This window comes from Danio rerio, chromosome 11 (assembly GCF_049306965.1).
Source record: "Danio rerio strain Tuebingen ecotype United States chromosome 11, GRCz12tu, whole genome shotgun sequence".
Taxonomy (NCBI): domain Eukaryota; kingdom Metazoa; phylum Chordata; class Actinopteri; order Cypriniformes; family Danionidae; genus Danio; species Danio rerio.
This window is the reverse complement of record NC_133186.1, coordinates 12,144,780-12,165,000: the sequence shown is the minus strand read 5'-3', so window position 1 is coordinate 12,165,000 and position 20,221 is coordinate 12,144,780. Positions and strand designations below refer to the sequence as shown.

Below are 20,221 nucleotides of genomic sequence, written 5' to 3'. Positions count from 1 at the left end.
GCCTCACATCAATAAGGTCGCTGGTTGAAGCCTCGGGTGGGTCAGTTGGCTTTTCTGTGTAAAGTTTGCATGTTCTCCCTGCATTTGTGTGGGTTTTCTCTGGGTGCTCCTGTTTCCTCCACAGTTTAAAGACATGCAGTACAGGTGAATTGGGTGGGCTAAATTGTCCGTAGTGTACGAGTGTGAATGAGTGTGTGTGGATGTTTCCCAGAGGGGGGTTGCAGCTGGAAGAGCATCCGCCGCATAAAAACATGCTGGACAAGTTGGCGGTTCACTCCGCTGTGGCAACCCTGGATTAATAAAGGGACTAAGCCAAAAAGAAAATGAATGAATAAATAAAATGGGGACAACTTTGATGGAACATGCATGTAATTGAAAAACAATACAAGAGTGTTGCTTTTGATAAATGGTAATGACTTTTTATTAATAAAGTAATATTTGTCTATTAAATGTCATATGAATGACAGAATTACTTTAGAAACACTGTTTTAGATGTAGTGAGAAAATGAAAAATGCTATAAATTTGATAAATGATGATAAAGTCAAACTAAAAGAGGTGTGGTGTTAAATTAATTCAATTATTAATCTATCATAACCTTTGCAATTTAAGGTATATACATTTTTTATTAAATATTTAAGCCTATAGCAGGTATAATTTGTGGATGGGGGTGTTGTCCAATATCTCAGGAGTTGGTGAGGGGAAAACAATGTTTTATTGGCAACAATTCAACTTTACAAAGTTAATGTCATCGAGAGTCAATTTAACAACACTAAATATTTACATGTATATGTATTGCATTTATAAAAATTCTTTTACTTGGGAAAAAAAAATATTTTAATTATTTATTATATTATTTATAATTTTGTTTTTCCCCTGTAATAACAAGCAGTTAAAAAACAAATATAATATTTGTTATTTCAGGCATACATATTTTGTTTGTGTTGTGAAAAAGGTCTTTATTGCTTTATTGCTTATATATGTTTTAGATAATTATTTTTACTGGAATTTATTTTAAAACTATGCATTTGAGACATGCTAAACCCTTAACTTATGCTAAGACGAATTAACAGGAAAACATAGTCCACAATAGCGCGATTAAAACAAATTTAATTAAGAGTGAAAATAGAAGTTAAAAAGATTACACTTGCCTTCGGTTTTTACACCATTTAAAACCCCGCTGTCCAAAACATAATCTTCATATTTACCGGGAAAATTTTTCCGCCAAACGCCAACAAAGCGACACCCGCCTTTACAGTCAAACCACTGGGGGGGAAGGGACTAATAGGAATCCTATTGGTTCCTAAAACAAGAGGACCTTCGAGAGCCAATGAAATGCGGTTGTTGTAGGATGTACGTCACATACCAACGCGCCAGCTGATCCGAGAAGGAGTTCACAACATCACATTTGGCGCTAGTTTGACGGCGGAGGAAGTCGGTTTCAGGAGCAGAGAAACTACAGCTTTTGATTATAGCACACACATTCAACAAATTCAACTATTTAAAGGTAAGACATTAGCATGTATTAATTCTATAGTTCTAAAAACACTGTTAGACAGCATTTATTGAGTAAATCAGCTTTTATTCAGCGTTATATTTAGCGCGTGAACAAACAGCTTGGCGCCAAATTACCCACAACAGAAACTACTCGCTTTTAATTTACAAATTTTGGAAGTCTTCGCTTTAATGTGCCATAAATAAGAGCTTTTGTTTATTTGTATAGTGGTAGTGGATTAACTGTTACATTCGGTAGTGTGAGCGTTGTGCCTTTTTATTAAAATGACTGTAAAGCGTGTGTAAGTTAGATTCAAATCAAATTAGTGTAAGGTATAATTTTTTTTAAATGACTGAAATGTGCAAAATCTTAAAAGTCATCTAGTTATATTAACGTTAAATAACTTTAGCAGGTTTTAGGCCAGAAAAGCGTTTTTATGCTAATTAACTTGGAGGGAAATTTTACACTTATTTGCTAAATTCCTCGTGGTTGGGGGTGTTGAATTGAGGTAAAATTAGTTTATGTTCGCACATTCGGACTTGCACCTTAATTATCCACGTTCAGAATTGTATTTTATTGTAATTATAAAAAGGAAAATCAAAGTAAATACGGACAATCAAGGTACAACATTGTAAATTGTGGTAATGCTGTTTTGAAGTAATACTTGCCTGGGGTAACGTTATCAGACCGAGTATTTAAAGTTAGCGTGGTAAACAATTTAGTGACCGTGTTACTGTTCACAAATTAACGAATGTTCGAATATATAAACCAACTTAACCTCAATTGTCAATGTTTTTTTTTTAATCAAAAACTGAATGCTACAAAAGTTTTGTTCAGGAAATATCTGTGTGTGTGTGTGTGTGTGTGTGTATATGTGTGTATATTTATTTATTTATTTAGACTAAAATACCACTGTCCTTTTTCAGATTTGCTTCCTGGTTTTAAACATAAAAATGCCCAGCACTCGCTCACAGAATCAGCCAACTCTACAGTTCCCTAGAAGGAAGTCTTCCAGATTGGGGTCTCGGCCTAAAAGCTCCTGCGAAAATAAAGTGGACGATAAGACCACCCCTTTGTCCCCTAGAAAGGCAATTGTGGGAAATTCACTCGGTGTTTGTCAATCTCCCAGGAACAAGGTGTTAAACTCCCCTTTGTCTGAAAGGCTGCCTCTGAGCCCCCGCAAACGCACAGGTGTGTTAATCATCTCCATTAAACAGCCATTTTGTTTTCTGCATTTGCATTATGTTTTATTCACAAAGTGTTTTTGTTTTCCAGGTGATGAGAATGGCTGTAACCTGCCAGCCTCCATGCTTGGCTCTCCCCCTAAGCAGCGCTGCGCTCCTCTGTGCTCCCCTCGCAAGCTGTCCTTCAACGAGAACACACCAGTCCTCTCCTCACCTCCCCGTCCTATCCTGTCCTCGCACAAAGTTCCTCTGTCTCCCATTTCTCGTCCATCACCAACACGACTGAACGAGACATCATGCACCAACATAATCCCCCGTACAGAGGGAAAAAGCCCTGTTATGCGACTGTTTCCTATGAAGAGTGCGTTTCGTTTAGATAATAATAAAGTATCCATTTATTTTTGGTCATAATTCTTGAGTTCTGGCTGTCGATCATTAAGATCTGTCTTGGTTTCTCTGCAGAATCCGGTTTTCAGAGTGTAAAGCAGGCTCTTCACACTGCAGTACCTGAACGTCTCCTCTCTCGTGAGGCAGAGAGAGCTGCCATTGTCTCCTTCCTGCAAAATCACGTAGTGGCAGAAAAACCCTCCAGCCTTTACATCTCTGGTGCTCCTGGCACAGGCAAGACGGCTTGTCTGAACTGTGTGCTCCAAGAACAAAAGGTAAGACCAGATGAAAATACTGTGAATCTGCCACTCTAAGGTCCTGAATGTGCCTTCCTTTAGTTGAGATTTGATAGACCAAATCAATCAAAATTTGAATACTAGATGTTAATAGGTCTTTAAATCACCCTCAATGCATTAGTTTTTGTTTAGATTCACACATGAGTACTTCTATTTCATTAAATTGAAAAATGTTTATCTATTTGGATTATAAAAGCTTTCGTTATTAACACATACTTTTGCTCTCTCTATTCAGAAAAATAAATGATTACTGGTTCACAAAAACAAGCAGCAACTGTCTTGTGCGTAAATAATAATTTTAGCAGCTTATAGATGCACAGTTGAAGTCAGAATTATTAGACCGCTTATTTTTTTTCCCCCAATTTCTGTTTAACGAAGAGAAGATTTTTTTAACACGCATCTAATCATAATAGTTTTATCAACTAATTTCTAATAAGTCATTTATTTTATCTTTGCCATGATGACAATTAATAATATTTGACTAGATATTTTTCAAGACACTTCTATACAGCTTAAAGTGACATTTAAAGGCTTAACTAGGTTAATTAGGTTAACTAGGCTGGTTAGGGTAATTGGGTAAGTTATTGTATAATGATGGTTTGTTTTGTAGAGTATCGAACAAAAATATAGCTTAAAGGGGCTAATAAATTTGTCCCTAAAATGGAGTCTAAAGAATTAAAAACTGCTTTTATTCTAGCTGAAATAAAACAAATAAGATTTTTTCCAGAAGAAAAAATAGTATCAGACATACTGTGAAAATTTCCTTGCTCTGTTAAACATAATTAGGAAAATATATTAAAAAGAAGAAAAAAAAAATCAAAGGGGGCTAATAGTTCTGACTTCAACTGTATGTATAGGATGTGGCACTGAATTATGAGTAGTATAAATTAGTAGTATAATAATTTATTAATGAAGTATTTTAAAACAATTCCACAGTATTAATGTTTTAGTTTTTAGCTTCAGTTTTTTTTTGTTTTAATTTAATCAGTATAGTCTTTTTTTTTTTTTTTTTTTTTTTTAAGAACGTTAAAAAGAAAAATATAGTGATATGTAATATGCAAGATTGTAAATCAAGAAATTGCAGGAAAAACTGCTTTGTGTAACATAAAAATATAATAGTACCACTTTTAAATTGTGTTTTTCCCTTCGAATTTACAGGCTCTGTTAAAAGGCATCCAGACTGTGGTCATCAACTGTATGAATTTGCGGAGCTCTCATGCCATCTTTCCATTGCTGGGAGAGCAACTGGAGGTTCCCAAAGGCAACAGTCAGGCACGATTGGAGAAGTATTTGACCAGTTCTGGACCCACTGTGTAAGCTCCCATTCAGAAAGTGACCTGTCTATTTTTGTACTCCATCTTAAAGCTTTGCTTATGTGATTTAAATCTGTTCCAAACAGCTTGTTGGTTCTTGATGAGATGGACCAGTTGGACAGCAAGTCTCAAGAAGTTCTCTACACCATTTTTGAGTGGCCTTACTTGCCCAAATCTCGTGTTTGTCTCATCGGTAAGATTGCCATGCCAAATTTGTGGACCTTTAAAAACTAATTAGATTGCTGCTAAATGATCTCATCTACATCTGATCGTCATGACTGTCTGCTGACGAAATCATTTTGACTTTTTAGGTATTGCTAATGCACTGGACTTGACTGATCGTATCCTGCCAAGACTGCAGGCGAAACCACACTGTCGTCCCAAACTGCTCAACTTTCCTCCCTACAGTCATGAAGAGCTCAATGCTATTGTACAGGACAGACTCACACAGGTATGTTCACTTGGATATTTTCTGCTTATTCACACTTAACTAGATGTGCATTATGGGATAACGTACATCCAGCAAGGTTGTTCTTGTAAGGTGAAGTCCGACAGTCTTATTAGCAGTTTGACATACAATAGTCAACAATTGAAGTGGATCAACTTTTCATCAAAGTTATCCTAAAACTATTGAACAACAGCTATTATTTTTTAAGGAACTTTTTTGATCAACTTCTAATGTTGACTACTGTATGTTACCAATAATGCTTACTATACAACTACTTGCAACACAATTAAACCATTAGACACAAAATGTTGATCTGAGCTGTATATGTTTAACTGCTCAAGTTAAACCGAAAGCTTACTGAAAAAAAAGAATGTCTGGATGTAGTCTACACTCCTTTACTTGTAATTGTTATTCAGTCTAAAACTGATGCGTGTTTGTTTCTATATTGATCAAGATGATTCATAGTACCTTGATGAGTCTCTATTATTAATTTATTCAATTGTTATCTGGGAATAACATAGCTTGAAATGTTGTGATTTGACCAATCAGAATGAATCATTCCAGAGAGCTTCTTAATAAGAATTAATGATACATTGGTTCATTCTTGTTTGTTAGGTATCAGGTGAAGGGGTTTTGGATGCAGCGGCAGTTCAGTTTTGTGCAAGGAAAGTCTCCGCTGTGTCAGGAGACGCTCGCAAAGCACTGGACATCTGCAGGTGAACAAACTGACTGTATAAATGGCTAACACAAGAGTGTCATTGAGTTTTGTAAAGTTCTCATACATCTGTTTGTCTGTCTATCAGGAGGGCTGTGGAGATTGTGGAAGCAGGCGACAGGTCTAAAATGGCATCCGAACCTACAGCCAGCTCTAAAGGTAGTAATTACTGTACTGTATTTTAAAAGAAAAGAATAACCAGGTTAGAAATTAATGAAGAGAGGAGAAAAAAACACTGAGTAGAAATGTTGTATTCTGAATTAATTCAAAATATAGTTAAATGTTCATAAATATTCTAAACATTGTCCTCTCCCTACTAAAAATAAAAACATTTTAAAAATGGGAATTAAAGATCTCTAGTTTTATGTAAGTAAGTTATAGTGGAATTCTGTAATTGCAGTATTCTGTAATCAACAAATCAGTAGTTCTTTGCCTTTTTTTGACTAAAATATATGCAGATATGTGAAGAATATCTTCTATATTCATTAGCAAACCTTTTTTTTCCTGAAATTAAAAATTCAAAACATCAATAAAAAGTGAAAAAGAAGTCAAAGTTTTTTTTGTTTTGTTTTTTTTTTACATTTGGAATCACAAGTTTTAATTAATCAAATTACTATAATTGAAAATTGCCATCTCTTATTGTTTCTTTCTATTGTTAAACAAGATATTTTGAATAAATCCCAAAACCTGTACCCATTGATTTATGATTAAAGTATTTGTTTTTGCTGCTATGAAAGTCTGGTTGCAGGTTTTCTGCATTTTTCCAAATGTCATTAGTGGTAAACTAGATAAAAAGAAAGAAACTCATAAAGGTTTCTAACCTTTTGAGGGAGAGTAAATTTCCATTTTGAAGAACTATAGTTTTAAAAACCGAATAGTTTTTGTCTTATTTTAGACTAGTTTTTAAAAATTATTTTTGGATTTTATGGTTTTAATATATTAGCAATTTTATTAAATTATTATTTTAATTAATCTAGACACCCCTTTGGTTAAGAGCTATCTAATCAAATTTAATATTAAAAAAAAAAAAGTACTTGTATTTCAACTTGCACACAGCCAATTTGACTTTTGTTGACTAGTTACATTGCAGTGAAACTATTTGTTATTGGTGTAATGGGGTGTGAACCTACTGTGATCTCACGGTTCGGTTACGATAATCATGCCAACGATTTGGTTCAATTCGACACTACGGTGCATTGACGATGCTTTTCATAAATAATTTGATATTTTACTTGGAATTTACAGTCCATATTTTACAGAGATGACAGCTTTTGTGTTTCCTCTAGGATTCCTCCAGCTTACCTGTGGCGTTATTTCAATGACAAATGTCGTGAGCGCAGTATCACAAGTCGAGATCGCATTTTTGCAATAGTCTACGAGCATGAGAATCTCTTTGCTTGCGTACCAATGTCCTCTGCTCGTGCATCTAGCACGCTCCCTCAAATATACGCTGCTCAAGTACAGATCTTCTTGTGCGCTCTTAAATAAACACTGCTGAAGTGTGATTTAGTGTGTTTATGTAACGAGTATGTCTTCAACATTTATTAGATTTGCTAGGAATATTTATGAATGTTTCCAGTAGACCTACAGAGAGGTTTTAATGCGTCCTGAAGTAAAGTGAGAGGGCTATACGTCATGTTTGCTGGTCCACGCAACTGTCAGTCAGTCAGCACATAACCTTTAAGAGTTAAACAAATAACGCACAGCACTACTACGGTTACAGAGAAGTTTGCGCTGTTATAATTCACTAACCTTCTAACACGTTTTGGTGCAATTTAAAAAAAATAATAATAATAACACGACTGAATTTTTTGAATGAGAAGCTGTAATGTAGCCGTAGCAGGATGAATTTTGGCGTGGCGCCCGGCCATGGAAGAATGAATGTAGTGGAAACCATGAGCTTTAATATTTTTTTCCTAGCTGTGTTTTGATGTACTTTTCTGTCAGTAAAAGACTGTCCAGCAAACTCACAAGCAGTGAATTGTGCACAGTTGCCTGCTTTTTAAGTTGTTTAAAGTGTTTTAATTACTTGCGGTCTCCACCCTCGCCATAGTAAGCTACCACCATATAACACATAAATGATAAATGATGTCAGTACACAACAACCGGTTATGATTATTACTGAACTGATACCTAATTGTTTGTGTATGCATCGCGGTGCAGCAAAGAAACAGTTAATCTTGACACTCATATAGAGTATTATCATTTGAATGCAATATTAGAAAGCAAATTAAACTATGGATTTGTCTTGTTACAGTGTCGAGAGTGAGTGTTCCTCAAGTGGCTCGGGTTTTGTCAGAGGTTTATGGTGACCGTATGGCATCCAGTAGTGGAGATGGCGAGAGCTTCCCTTTACAGCAGAAACTTCTGGTCTGCTGCCTGCTTTTGATCATCCGCAACGGCAAAAGTAAAGAGATCCAGTTGGGCAAGGTGAGTCAGTTTGATCTTTTTAATTTTTTTTTAAAAAGCATAACAGCGTCTCCTATATATTTATTTGCTGCCACACTATACACACTGACCACCACAAAAGCGTAGACCAGTGGTTCCCAATATTTTTAACCTATCACTTTTAAAACGTGCTAAAAAATGGAAAAGACAGATATTTCCTTAAGTCCATTAACACAATGTGACATAAAATCTGTTAATTACATTTTGGTATTTCTACATTTGTAATATGTAATGGCTAAACATTTGAAATAACTCCGCATTTATGTATTTGTGTTGCTGCCACAATTAGAGCAGAGGTCTATGGGAAGCTTCTTCTTCTGGGTCTGATGATCTTTTGTGTTCCTCCAGCTGTGTGAAGTGTACAGTAAGCTGTGTAAGCAGAGGCAGGTTGGTGGAGTCGGCCAGACGGAGTGTCTCTCTCTCTGCAGCCTGTTGGAGAGCAGGGGAATCCTCACTCTCAAAAAGGCCAAGGACGCTCGACTGACTAAAGTAAGGGCTATGATTCGTCATTTCACTAAATGGACATATGTTTTCCATCATTACATTAAAAGTTCTGTTAGTCAATGTCTTTATAACATAATCTTAAAAGGAAGAATATGTGTACAGAATTTAAGCATAGCTCAACATTTATTATTGCATGATGAAAATGAGTTAATGTACATTATTGTGACATGTAGATCAATTTTATTAAGTGTGGATCTACCATGCACACTTGACACAGAAGTATAATTAGACCTTTAAAGGGCACCTATGAGCTCATTTGCATTAAATGCACAGGCAACAAAAACAGCTACAGTGTTCCAACAGCTCAAATTCCCCAGAGTTAAAAAGAGATCATAAATCATCTGATGGGTGTTTTGAGCTGAAACTTTACAGACACATTCTGGAGACACAAAAGACATTTGTTAAATCTTGATAAAGGGGTAAAATAGGTGCCATTTAAAGATAAATAAACAATAGGGCTGCACGATTAATCAAATCAATCTTGATCTCAATTCCACCCCCAAGATTTATTTAATCCAGCATTTCTATGATTCTGCCAGTCATATTTTCAAGTTCAGGAGAGAAGCGTAAAGGCAGTCTTTACATTGTTTTACATGCATTGCTCAGCGACATGGACACCTGCAAATGGTGTTGCAAGTCACATACTGTATTTATAAGGTATAATTCACCCAAAAATGTCATTTCTGTCTTCATGTAATGATGTTACTACAGTGTCTGTATAACTACTCCAGCCTATACACTGTTGAATATAATACAAGAGGGAATCTGATAGTAACAAATGTCTGATTTTACCAGTAGATAAAAATGGTCTAATAATGTTGTCAGAGACAGATTGCAAGCATACGTCTCAAACATAACAATTCAACTTCAGAATTAGGAATAGTTCTATTCTGATGTCATTACTGTGCTTTAATGACCAGGTCAAATTTAAAGTCTATTCAAAATTGATCATTTTGGCCAATAGTAGACCTACACATAATATTATTATTGTTCAATCATATGTTTCAAGAGTTCGCATTTAGATATTGCTTGACAACTGTTAGCAGGTTTGGCGTACTGTCCCGGGAGACAACCCTGAGCTCGGAGATAGTTGAGCCCAGGGCTCCCGCCAGGTCCATAGAGCATGTGAGGGGAGTACGAGATCAGGTGGTTCTCGAGAGCTCCCTTTTTTAAAGGAGGAGAAAGGGGTGGATGGGGGGTTTCTTTGGACAACGAAGATAAGGGAGTACACCTAGCTACGCTACTTATAGTGAGTTGCAATAGATTTGATTGGCTAACTAATGAGTGAAGATAGGAGGCCAGCTGCAGTCAATTATATCACGTGCTCCTCTCGAAATTAGTTTACATCCCTTATTTTACATCGACAAAATTGTGAGTAAATTGTTATCTTGATTTTTAACCAAAAAAATCGTGATTCTTATTTTAACCAGAATCGTGCAGCTCTGATAAACACTATAAAGTAATAAAATGTTCATTATTTGTTTATTAGTAAATTGTATGAAATTGTTAACTGATTTAACTGTTTGGTGGTTTAAATATACATATTCTCTCTTTGGCTTCTAGATCTCCTTGAAGATTGAAGAGCGAGATGTGGAGCATGCTTTAAAGGATCGAACTCTCCTTGGAAGCATATTAGCGGCTGGTTTGCCGTAATCCACATAAGATTTTAACCTTTTTTTTTAATGATTTTATGTTTTCTTCATTCCTCTAAATGTTTTATTTCTTGACTGTGAAGGTCTCGTTTTAAAATGAGATATTTTATTGCAGAGAGGGATGATCTGATCCAAAAGGGTTAATGTCACTTTATTATGTTTGTGTCAAACATTTTTACCTGCCTTTCTAAATGTAGGGCCGTTTTATGTTTTCTTTCAGGTTTCTAAATGTTTATGAATCCATATTTCATGTTTAACAGTTGACATTGGCTGCTATTACATTTTGTACATCAGTTTTGTAATGTTTTTGAATGGGTGTACTCTTTTAATAAAGCAGAATGTACATGAGTTTGATCCTGAGTCTGATTTGAGTAATTTATCATCTTTAAGGTTGAAAGGCTTGTAAAAATGACTATTTTCCTGACTGTTTGTGACCCCTGAAGAATTCAAATGGCTAAAGTCTATGGTGGATATACTATTAGCATCAGTCTCGGGTGTAATGACATTAAATTACTTCTCCAAAAAAATGAGGAGGGGATTGCTTTTAATTTGTCATTTAGTCTAGGTACAGTTCCTTACAATGTACTTGACTTTTCAAATACTGTAAATAAATTGAACGATTCAGAGATGTCAAACAAAACCAAAAAGAACTTAGTTATACAAATATTTCTGCTTCAACTAAAGGTTACATGTGTAAATTTGAATGAAAACAAGTAAGAAATTGACTGTGAAAATATTGTCTACTTTAAAAGTGTTGGTGTTTAAATAAAGCTAAAGACCTGCTTTTCACTCCTTTTTAAAGAGGAGTTTAATTTCTGTTGTCAACAATAAGAATTATAGGGATTTTTAGTATTCAGTCAATTACTTTAGGAAAGAAATAGAATAGTAATTTAAATCCAATTTCAATTATGTAATTAGTAAATATTTACTTTCATAAAGTAACATACTCAACGCTGATACTGGTACAGCTTGTCTATAATAATTTACACATCCATTCCCCAACAATAAGGCACATGGCCGCAACTCAATGCATTTAGGCATGTAGACATGGGCAAGATGATCAGCTGCAGTTCAAACAGCATCAGAATGGGCAAGAGAGGTGATTTAAAGTGACCTTAAATGTGGCAGGGTTTTGGTGCCAGACAGGCTGGTCTAAGTATTTCAGAAACTGCTGATCTGAGATTTTCACGCACAACCATCTCTAGGGTTTACAGAGAATGTAAGAAAAAGAGAAAATGTCCAGTGAGCGGCAGTTGTGTCAGCTAAGAACAGGAAACTAAGGCTACAATTCGCAGAGGCTCAACAATTTTGGACAATAGACGATTGGAAAAACATTGCCCGGTCTTGATTTCAGCTGTGACATTCGCTCAGAAATTGGCGTCAACATCATCAAATCATCAAATCTCTGAGGAATATTTCCAGTATCTTGTTGAATCTATAGCACGAAGGATTAAGGTAGTTCTGTAGTCGAAAGGGGGTCCAACTCCTTACTAATAAGGTGTACCTAATAAAGTGACCGGTTAGTGTGTATGTGTGTATATATATATACACATTTATATATATATATACATTTATATATATATATATATACATCCAAAAAAACTTTCATAAAGTACGTAAAAAAAATGTAATTCCTTATGCGTGAATACTTTAAACCCCCTTAAATGATGAGAACACAGATGAATGATAAATGTTTTGTTAACTTCATGATTCAATGATTCCACAAATCATGAGTGTTTTCAAACGTGGCTCCTGCTCCGTTACAATACAGATTCGTCATTGCAGATCCTGCGATGTGACTACTGAAGATGTGCACATTGCGATATCGATGCCGCAGTGTGCAGTCCTACTGGACACAAACAAAAGTTTGTTTTACATTCTTTTATTGGCCCAACTGACGAAAATTCTCAAATCTTTAAACAGCACTTTAGCATCTCAGTACTTGGCAAAATGAAGTTCACCACAAGCGATTAGGTAGCATGGTTTTATTTATTTTTTTGGACAAAGTGTGAAGTAAAAATGCTACAAAGGATCCCTTTGTCTGTTCAACTCGCCTCCTATGAGTTAATATTAAAACAACTGTAAAGCTAGCATTCATGACTTTTAAGGTTTTAGTTACACATTAGTCCCTTTTAATCAGCACGGCATTTATTCACGTAAATAATAAAAAAATCTCCACACAAACTGCGTCGCAAGACTAAAATCAGTATTTTCTTGTCTATACATTAAGACAGTTGCAGCAAAACAAATATAATGGAGTGAAGAAAAAGGGCGGGAAACAATCTCACACATCAGAAATCCAGTCTCAGTGAAGGAACAAATATGGAGATGGACTGTATTGAGATGTAAGCGCTCAAGAAATCAACACGCCAGACATTTCCACTCAAATACAGCTGATTTCAGATCAGCTATTCTCACCTAAAAACACAGTGAATGAAGCTATAAAGCTGACTTCCAAGTCTAAATTGTTGATTGATTTTCTCCAAAATCTTAAAACTATAAAAAAGCAACGTGATTATCGATATAAAATATCATAATAAAATCTCTTTGGCATAGTTAACCAGTCCTCTCACCAACAAAGTATTAATGCACCCATAAGAAAACACTAAAATAGAACATTCTCTACAAAAAGACGTGTAAAATACAACATGCTGTCAATCCTTGTATAATAAAGGCAGGGTAAAGATGCGCTCAAGGCTTCTGCCTTCCCCAGAAGTGAGAATTGCATATATTACAACAGTGTCAGTGTGTGTGTGTGTGTGTGTTTACTGAGAAATGGACCACAGGCACCCAGCAATGGAAAACAAAACAAAACACTTTGCCAGAAGATTAGGTCTCTTGTGTTTTTGATAATCCTCTTCCAGTGGAGGTCAGTTGACCGTCAGGCTGTGAAATAAACACAAAACATTCAATGCGGTTAGACTTCAGCTCTTAAAACCAAACCTGTTTGAAGATTTCACAGGTGTCAAAGCCAGTTCCTGGAGGGCTGCATATCTGCACAGTTTAGTTCCAAACCTGCTCCAACATACTTATGCAGTGTTCACACTAGAGTTTGAGCTTGCGAAATTTTGTTGTATGGCATTGTGACAAGGGGCAGGACTAAACATATTTTAAATTTCTGAGGTCATGTTTTGATCCTCAATTGATCTCAATTGATGCAAGTGATGCAATTTTGCAGGTCAGAGTTCACCAAGCTTGAAATTTGCAACGCACGAAGTATGAAACGAGCATGAGCTTGCGTTTCTGGTCTGACGTATTAGCGTGCGTATGAATGGAATTCTATGGGGAGAAAAGTGCAGTGTGACGGCAGCTTTACCTGTAGGTTTCAAACAAGCCTAAAGGACTCAATTAGTTTGATTAGGTGTGTTTAATTAGGGTTGAAACTAAACTGTGCAGAGCTGCGGCCATTCAGAAACTGGCTGTGACACCTGTGGAGTATTTGAATGATAACTGGGGCCTGTTGCACAAAACGAGTTGAACAAACTTCAGGTTGCAGAGCAAGTTTTAATTGACAAATCCAATCTGGGGTCTGTCACATGAAGTTTCTGAAACTCGAACTAACAACTGTTTAAGACCATTATGAATTAAGTTTCTTTCTTATACTTATAAATGCTAAAGATATTTTCTAATGGGCAAGTTAAATTTTTTTTTTTTAACTTAAAAATATTCTAATGTCTTTTTTTCTTAGCCACATATTTCAAATAATGTCTCCTAACAATCAAAATCCTAACAAAGTTATTATTAAAGTTAAAGTTATAATTTTTGGACAAGTTTTTAAACTATAATACACTAAATGTATGTCCAGTTCAGTGTCCTGACCAGGTAGCTATAAAACATATAAAACTTTTAAACAAATCGTCACCTTGGAATTGAAAGGGTCTATCTGCGTTTTGAATGAGTTTGAGATGATGAGCTTCAAAGTTTTTGCATTTTATAGGAAACAGTTTGTGAGTAAAATTAAATTTTTAAACAAAAAGACTTAAAAATGTAAACAACTTATAAAAAAACATTGCATAATGTAAATAAGTTGTCATTTAATAAGAATATGTCAATAACTCAATTTTGACAAAAATGTCAGATAGAACCTTATAATTCTAAGGTGACGAAATGTTTTTGTAAAGTAGATAATTGAAAAATATTTCTAAATATTGGTAGATTTAATACATAAAAGGTTTGTTTTTGGTGACTGGATGAATGTTGTCTCAATGCGGTATATGCATACAGACTTAATTTTTAGTCTTTCCATTAAATCGCCACTTTCTGATTTCTTTAAATATTGGTCATCTTCACAGCCTGACACATATACAATATTTAGTGAGTATCAGACTGGATAAGAAGCACTGCATTAAAATTAAATTTTACCCACCATATCTTTAAAATATGAATGTTTATCTTACCACAGGACTTTCAATGGAGTTTTTGCGCTAGTGTTTACAGAGTCTTTCATCTTGTTTTACGCTTGAACAAATAAATGAATGCTTAAGTCTATTTAACAGATTATATTTTAATTACATTACAACATTGTTGCTGTAAAAAGAACCACATTAATTAAAAATAGTCACATAAACCTTTCACTGAAGGTTTATCATTGGCTGAAAAGCACTAGCTGTCCATATAGCTCATTAGGTAGTTATACATGGACAATGGAAAATGACCTGTTTTAAATGATTTAAGGCCTACAACACAATATTTGAGTGAATTTAAGATTTTTAGGCCAATTTTTTTTTTTTTTTTTTTTTTTGAAAATTAAGTTAACAAGTCTGACAAGTTTTAAAAGCTCAGGTAGCTATAAATACATATATAACTCTTTAACAAATGCTATTGTAAAGAAAATAATTGAACAATATTGGAAAATACAGTTAATAAATAACACATTAGTTGTTGGTGATTGGACGAATGTTGTCCCAGTTGGGTAGGTGTACATGGACAATGGCAAATAAAGACCTGATCAACATTATTTAGGACCTACAACACAATATTTCATAAATATTAGGACTTTTAAGGCCTAAAATCTTTTAACTTTTAACTTTGTACCTGTCTAAGTATTATAAAAGTAGCTCAGCTAAGCTGCTTCAGTAGACAAAATAGCTGTGGAAAACTTTAAATGTCCCGTGAAGTGTTTTGAAATTTACATAATCTGAACCAAAACATGAAGAGACAGTTGTCATCCAGCAGCTCCTCCCCCTTTTAAAAAACTGCCAATAGTGTTTCGTTTTTCTCACAGCTCTGCCAAGAACATGTGAATCAAATGAAAACCAAATGACAAGTACTTTAAAGGGGGCGGGGCATGTCAGATATTACAGAGCATTTGATTGGTCAAGATTTGCTAAGAAACTGAAGTATGAAGTGATGCGAATAAAATCCTTGATCAATTTAGGCAGAAGTGACGAACTGAAATCTTTGGCTGTCTATATCTTCTAAACGCAAATTTTGTCACAGTTTTGGAGCACACTAGCTCACAGACATCATTTAAGCTAGCATACTGATTGTAAAATCTTAAAAACTTTCTTTTAATTTCACAGAACCTTTAAATGAACAGTGATGTGACTTGTTTTGTCCACTTGTGATCAGATCAACAAAAATGAAATGGTAATACCACGTGTGAATAAGGTATTAAGAGTTGAACTAACCTGTTAGTAATCATGGTAGACTCTGGCCATGGAGTTGTAGGGCATGCCGCTCCTAAAATCGTCTTGCATTTCTGGATCTAGAGGATCCATATGCATGCCATCAGCATATCCACCGTATCCTGCAGGACCGTAGCCATCAAGCTCTGTACCGCAAAAGACAAAATAAATATCAAAATGTTAGCTGTCTGTACAATGATCTGATCTCTGCAGAGTGAGCAATGCATTTCAGATTGTTAAGTGACAGACATGGAGAGAACTGAATGGAACATTCTTGATAAGGACACTACTGACCTTCATCGCCAAGGACGGGATCCATCACAGTGTTGTGTGCCTAAAATGTAACAAGAAAACGGTCAATACCTGTAGTCCATGTACAGGTTTCTTTGATAAATTAGCATGTGTGTTGAGATTTATGCCATTGTGCTGTTACCATTTGGCTTTTTTTTTTGGAAATTTTAATTCTTAAAAGTATAAATATTCAGCATTTTTGGCTAATTTCAAGCACAATATCACAATTACATGTTATATTTAGTGCTTATGATAAAGAAAGATTTAATACAGTTTTAATTTTGCAAGCATAAAGTTGCTGTTACTTGTAATCTATCTATCTATCTATCTATCTATCTATCTATCTATCTATCTATCTATCTATCTATCTATCTATCTATCTATCTATCTATCTATCTATCTATCTATCTATCTATCTATCTATCTATCTATCTATCTTCCATCCATCCATCCATCCATCGGGTTTATACACATTATTACTATAAAAATACCATGACTTTTCCAGGACTTTCAAGTCAATTTTTATGATGTAATGTTTCATGTAATGTCTATGTATACATGGTAAATAATAAAAAAAAAAACAATGCACATTTAAATTTATTACAGCATATCATAAAACAGGCAACAATCTCTTTAGTTTCAATTTCTTTGTAGATTTATGTAAGATAGATGATGCTAACACAGCACTAATAATGTGAGACCATGTTTTTCGCAAAGAAATGTAAAAACATTTCACCTCCATTCCAGTATACAGATATTTGTCAAAATAATTTTAGATGACGTTAATAGTTTGTTAAAATAATAATAGTAGGTTAAACAACTTTTATTGTAAAGCTGCGATCACACTGCACTTTTCGCACCATAGACCTACATTCATAGGTATGCGAATACGGCAGAACAGAAACGCAAGCATGTGCGACAAGTTTTGCATTTTACTGCATTCGAAAGTTCACGCTTCTTGAATTCTTACCTGCGAAATCCCATCAGTTAGACCAATTAAATTTTATATAAAATTTATATAAAATAATGTATAAAACTTATATAAAATAATGAAAGATAACTTATATAAAATATAAAAGAAATTTAAAACATGGAGCAATCGCTCATGTTTATCAATGTCTAATCATATTGTTTAACCCCACCCCTTTTCGCTGCACCATACGACAGAATTTCGCAAGTACAAAAACGTCTGCTAAATGACTAAATGTAAATGTAATTTCCATGACTTTTCCAAAACTTTGTGGGTTTTTCTGCTTTTCCAAAACTTTTCAGGCCTGGAAAATGCCATGTCAAAATTCCATTACTGACTTACTTACTTACTTACTTATTTACTTACCTACTTACCTACCTACCTACCTACCTACCTACCTACCTACCTAACACCCACCCACCCACCCACCCAACAAACCAACCATACAACCAACCAACCATCCATTCATCCATCCATCCATCCATCCATCCACCCACCTACCTACCTGCCTAGCAAATAAGTTTGATATTGAAGTGAATGATAGTTGATAGGAATTAAATTTTGACCAATGAAGTAAGAACTCTTTCTGTCTTCCATATTTTAAATCTGGTCCCCAGAAGAAAAAAAGCAATATGCGAACTCAGATATGACACAATATACTGCATTTCTTTTTTTATCTTGCAAAATATCTTTTCCATGGGCAATACGTAACATTATGAACTGTGATGGGTTATACATTTAAAGTAATAGTCTAGTTATTTTTATACAGACTTGCGTAACATTGCATTCAAATAACACACTAACATATTTCTGTTATGACAGCTCCACAGCACTAGAGGGCAAACTCACCATTTCCCAAGCCTCAGGGTCATGTTTGAAGAGTGAGTGTGTGAGTTCTACTGAAACTCTTTTCTTATAGTCTGGGTTTTTGTCCTCAGCAGTTCTGTAGAGAACAGCAGCAGCATAGGTGGCTGAAGGGAAAAAAAAGATGCTTTGTTACACTCTTAAGCTCAAAGGTTTATAGTTTTATACTTTACACTACATACACAACACTAAAAAAATCCAAACTGGCATTTTCTACAGATCTTAAGAGCAAAAATATCTTTTTACACATTTTAACCAAGACCATAACCATTACAACTGAAGAGTGCAGGAAAAATGGAAAAAGGACATTTTTGACAGAAGCAAAGTGCTTCTGCAAGTCACTTTTATTCTGCTTTTTCCTGTACTTTTTAGATTTTAAAGGTTGTGCAAACAAAGTTTTAATCAAATATATTTTTAAAACATAAATTAATTATATGACTAATTTTAAAGATGCACTAAAATTACAATTTTGTCTGACATTGATAATGATAAAATTAAAAGTAAGCATTTATTGGTCGACACCAAAATGGCTGCCATTACATCTGACATCTCTACCCAATTCAGTTAGGTGATTCCAAGGCTGCGTCCGAAATCGCATACTTCCATACTATATAGTACGCTAAAATCAGTATGTGAGCCGAGTAGTATGTCCGAATTCATAGAATTAGAAAAATCAGTAGGCAAGAAGTACCCGGATGACTTACTACTTCCGGCGAGATTCTGAAGTGCGCATCCCATGCATGCTGCTCTATCCCATAATGCCCCGTGAGAGAATTAATGAATTGAAGTGAGACGATGCAACTGACGCAGGTAGGTCACTTGACCATGACAAAATGGTGGATGTAGCACGTCCGGATTACATTCATACTTTTCACATTCATACTGTATAGAACGTACTTTTCTAACGGCCGAGTAGTACGTTTAAATTCAAATGCAGTACCTACTGAGTAGCAGGCGGTTTCGGACGCAGCCCAAATCAGGGGTCACCAACCCTGTTCCTGGAGAGCTACCTTCCTGCAGAATTCAGTCCCAACCCTGATCAAACACACCTGAACCAATTTATAGTACCTAAAGCAGCACTTGATAATTACAAACAGGTGTGTTTGGTCAGACATTTATTGTCAGTAAAGTCTAAAGTAGTTCAATATAATTCTTTACAAACTTTAAAACAAAGACCCAACAAGTGTCGTTACTACCCGGTGAAGTATTTGCAGTTCAACAAATCTACCTTTGAGCATACTGTATGTACAGTTGAAGTCAGCATTATTAGCCCTCCTGAATTATTAGCCACCCTCTATATTTTTCCTTCAATTACTGTTCCAACACATTTCTAATCATAATAGTTTTAATAACTCATTTCTAATAACTGATTTCTTTTTATTTTTGCCATGATGACAGTATATCATATTTTACTAGACGTTTTTAAGATGCTAGTATTCAGCTTAATGTGACATTTAAAGGCTAAACCAGATTAATTATTAATCATTGTATAATGATGGCTTGTTCGGTGAACAATTTGAAAAAAAAAAATGCTTAAAGGGGCTAATACGATTGCCCTTTTAAAAAAATGAAAAACTGATTTTATTCTAGCCTAAATCAAACAAATAAGACTTCCTTCTAAAGAAAAAAATATTATAGGAAATACTATGAAAAATTCTTTGCTCTGTTTTATCATTTGGGAAATATAAAAACAAAAATTGACAGGAGGGCTAATAATTTTGACTTCAACTGTATATACAATGCTTAAACTGAAACTTGACTTGCTCTGTTAGGCTTTAGACGATTCTCTCTCACTCACCGATCCCTTCGTTGCTGGAGTGAAGGAGCTCCATGAGAGGAGCACTGGCTCCTTCCGCATCGATGATCTCAGCCGACTGTTTATCAAGAGCCAGCTCACACAGAACACCAGCTGCCACACGCTTGACGTTATCCAGTGGAGAATACAACAGCTGCACGAACAGAAAGCATGTCTTATACTCTAACCATGTCCGGATGGAGAACAAACACTATTTACAAAACCGCTCACAGA

General features: G+C 35.0%; 2 protein-coding genes across 3 annotated transcripts in view; one reads left to right on the top strand and one right to left on the bottom strand.

Moving 5' to 3' along the window:
• The first annotated feature begins 1,428 nt into the window (after positions 1-1,428).
• On the top strand, positions 1,429-10,788 carry cdc6 (cell division cycle 6 homolog (S. cerevisiae)). The gene is given in 12 exon segments (NM_001127333.1): positions 1,429-1,505; positions 2,420-2,684; positions 2,769-3,038; positions 3,140-3,339; positions 4,519-4,673; positions 4,760-4,866; positions 4,985-5,124; positions 5,737-5,837; positions 5,925-5,995; positions 8,094-8,266; positions 8,633-8,773; positions 10,352-10,788. Coding segments are annotated over 11 exon segments (1,686 nt in total). The 5' UTR covers positions 1,429-1,505; positions 2,420-2,446; the 3' UTR covers positions 10,442-10,788.
• Positions 10,789-12,410: 1,622 nt separating this feature from the next.
• Positions 12,411-20,221, bottom strand: part of jupa (junction plakoglobin a) — a 61,041-nt gene continuing 53,230 nt past the window's right edge. For both annotated transcript variants that reach the window (NM_131177.1, XM_073915485.1), the window contains 5 exon segments: positions 12,411-13,326; positions 16,071-16,213; positions 16,362-16,401; positions 18,178-18,299; positions 19,991-20,141. In NM_131177.1, the coding sequence (NP_571252.1) occupies positions 16,074-16,213; positions 16,362-16,401; positions 18,178-18,299; positions 19,991-20,141 (453 nt within the window). In that variant the 3' untranslated portion in view covers positions 12,411-13,326; positions 16,071-16,073.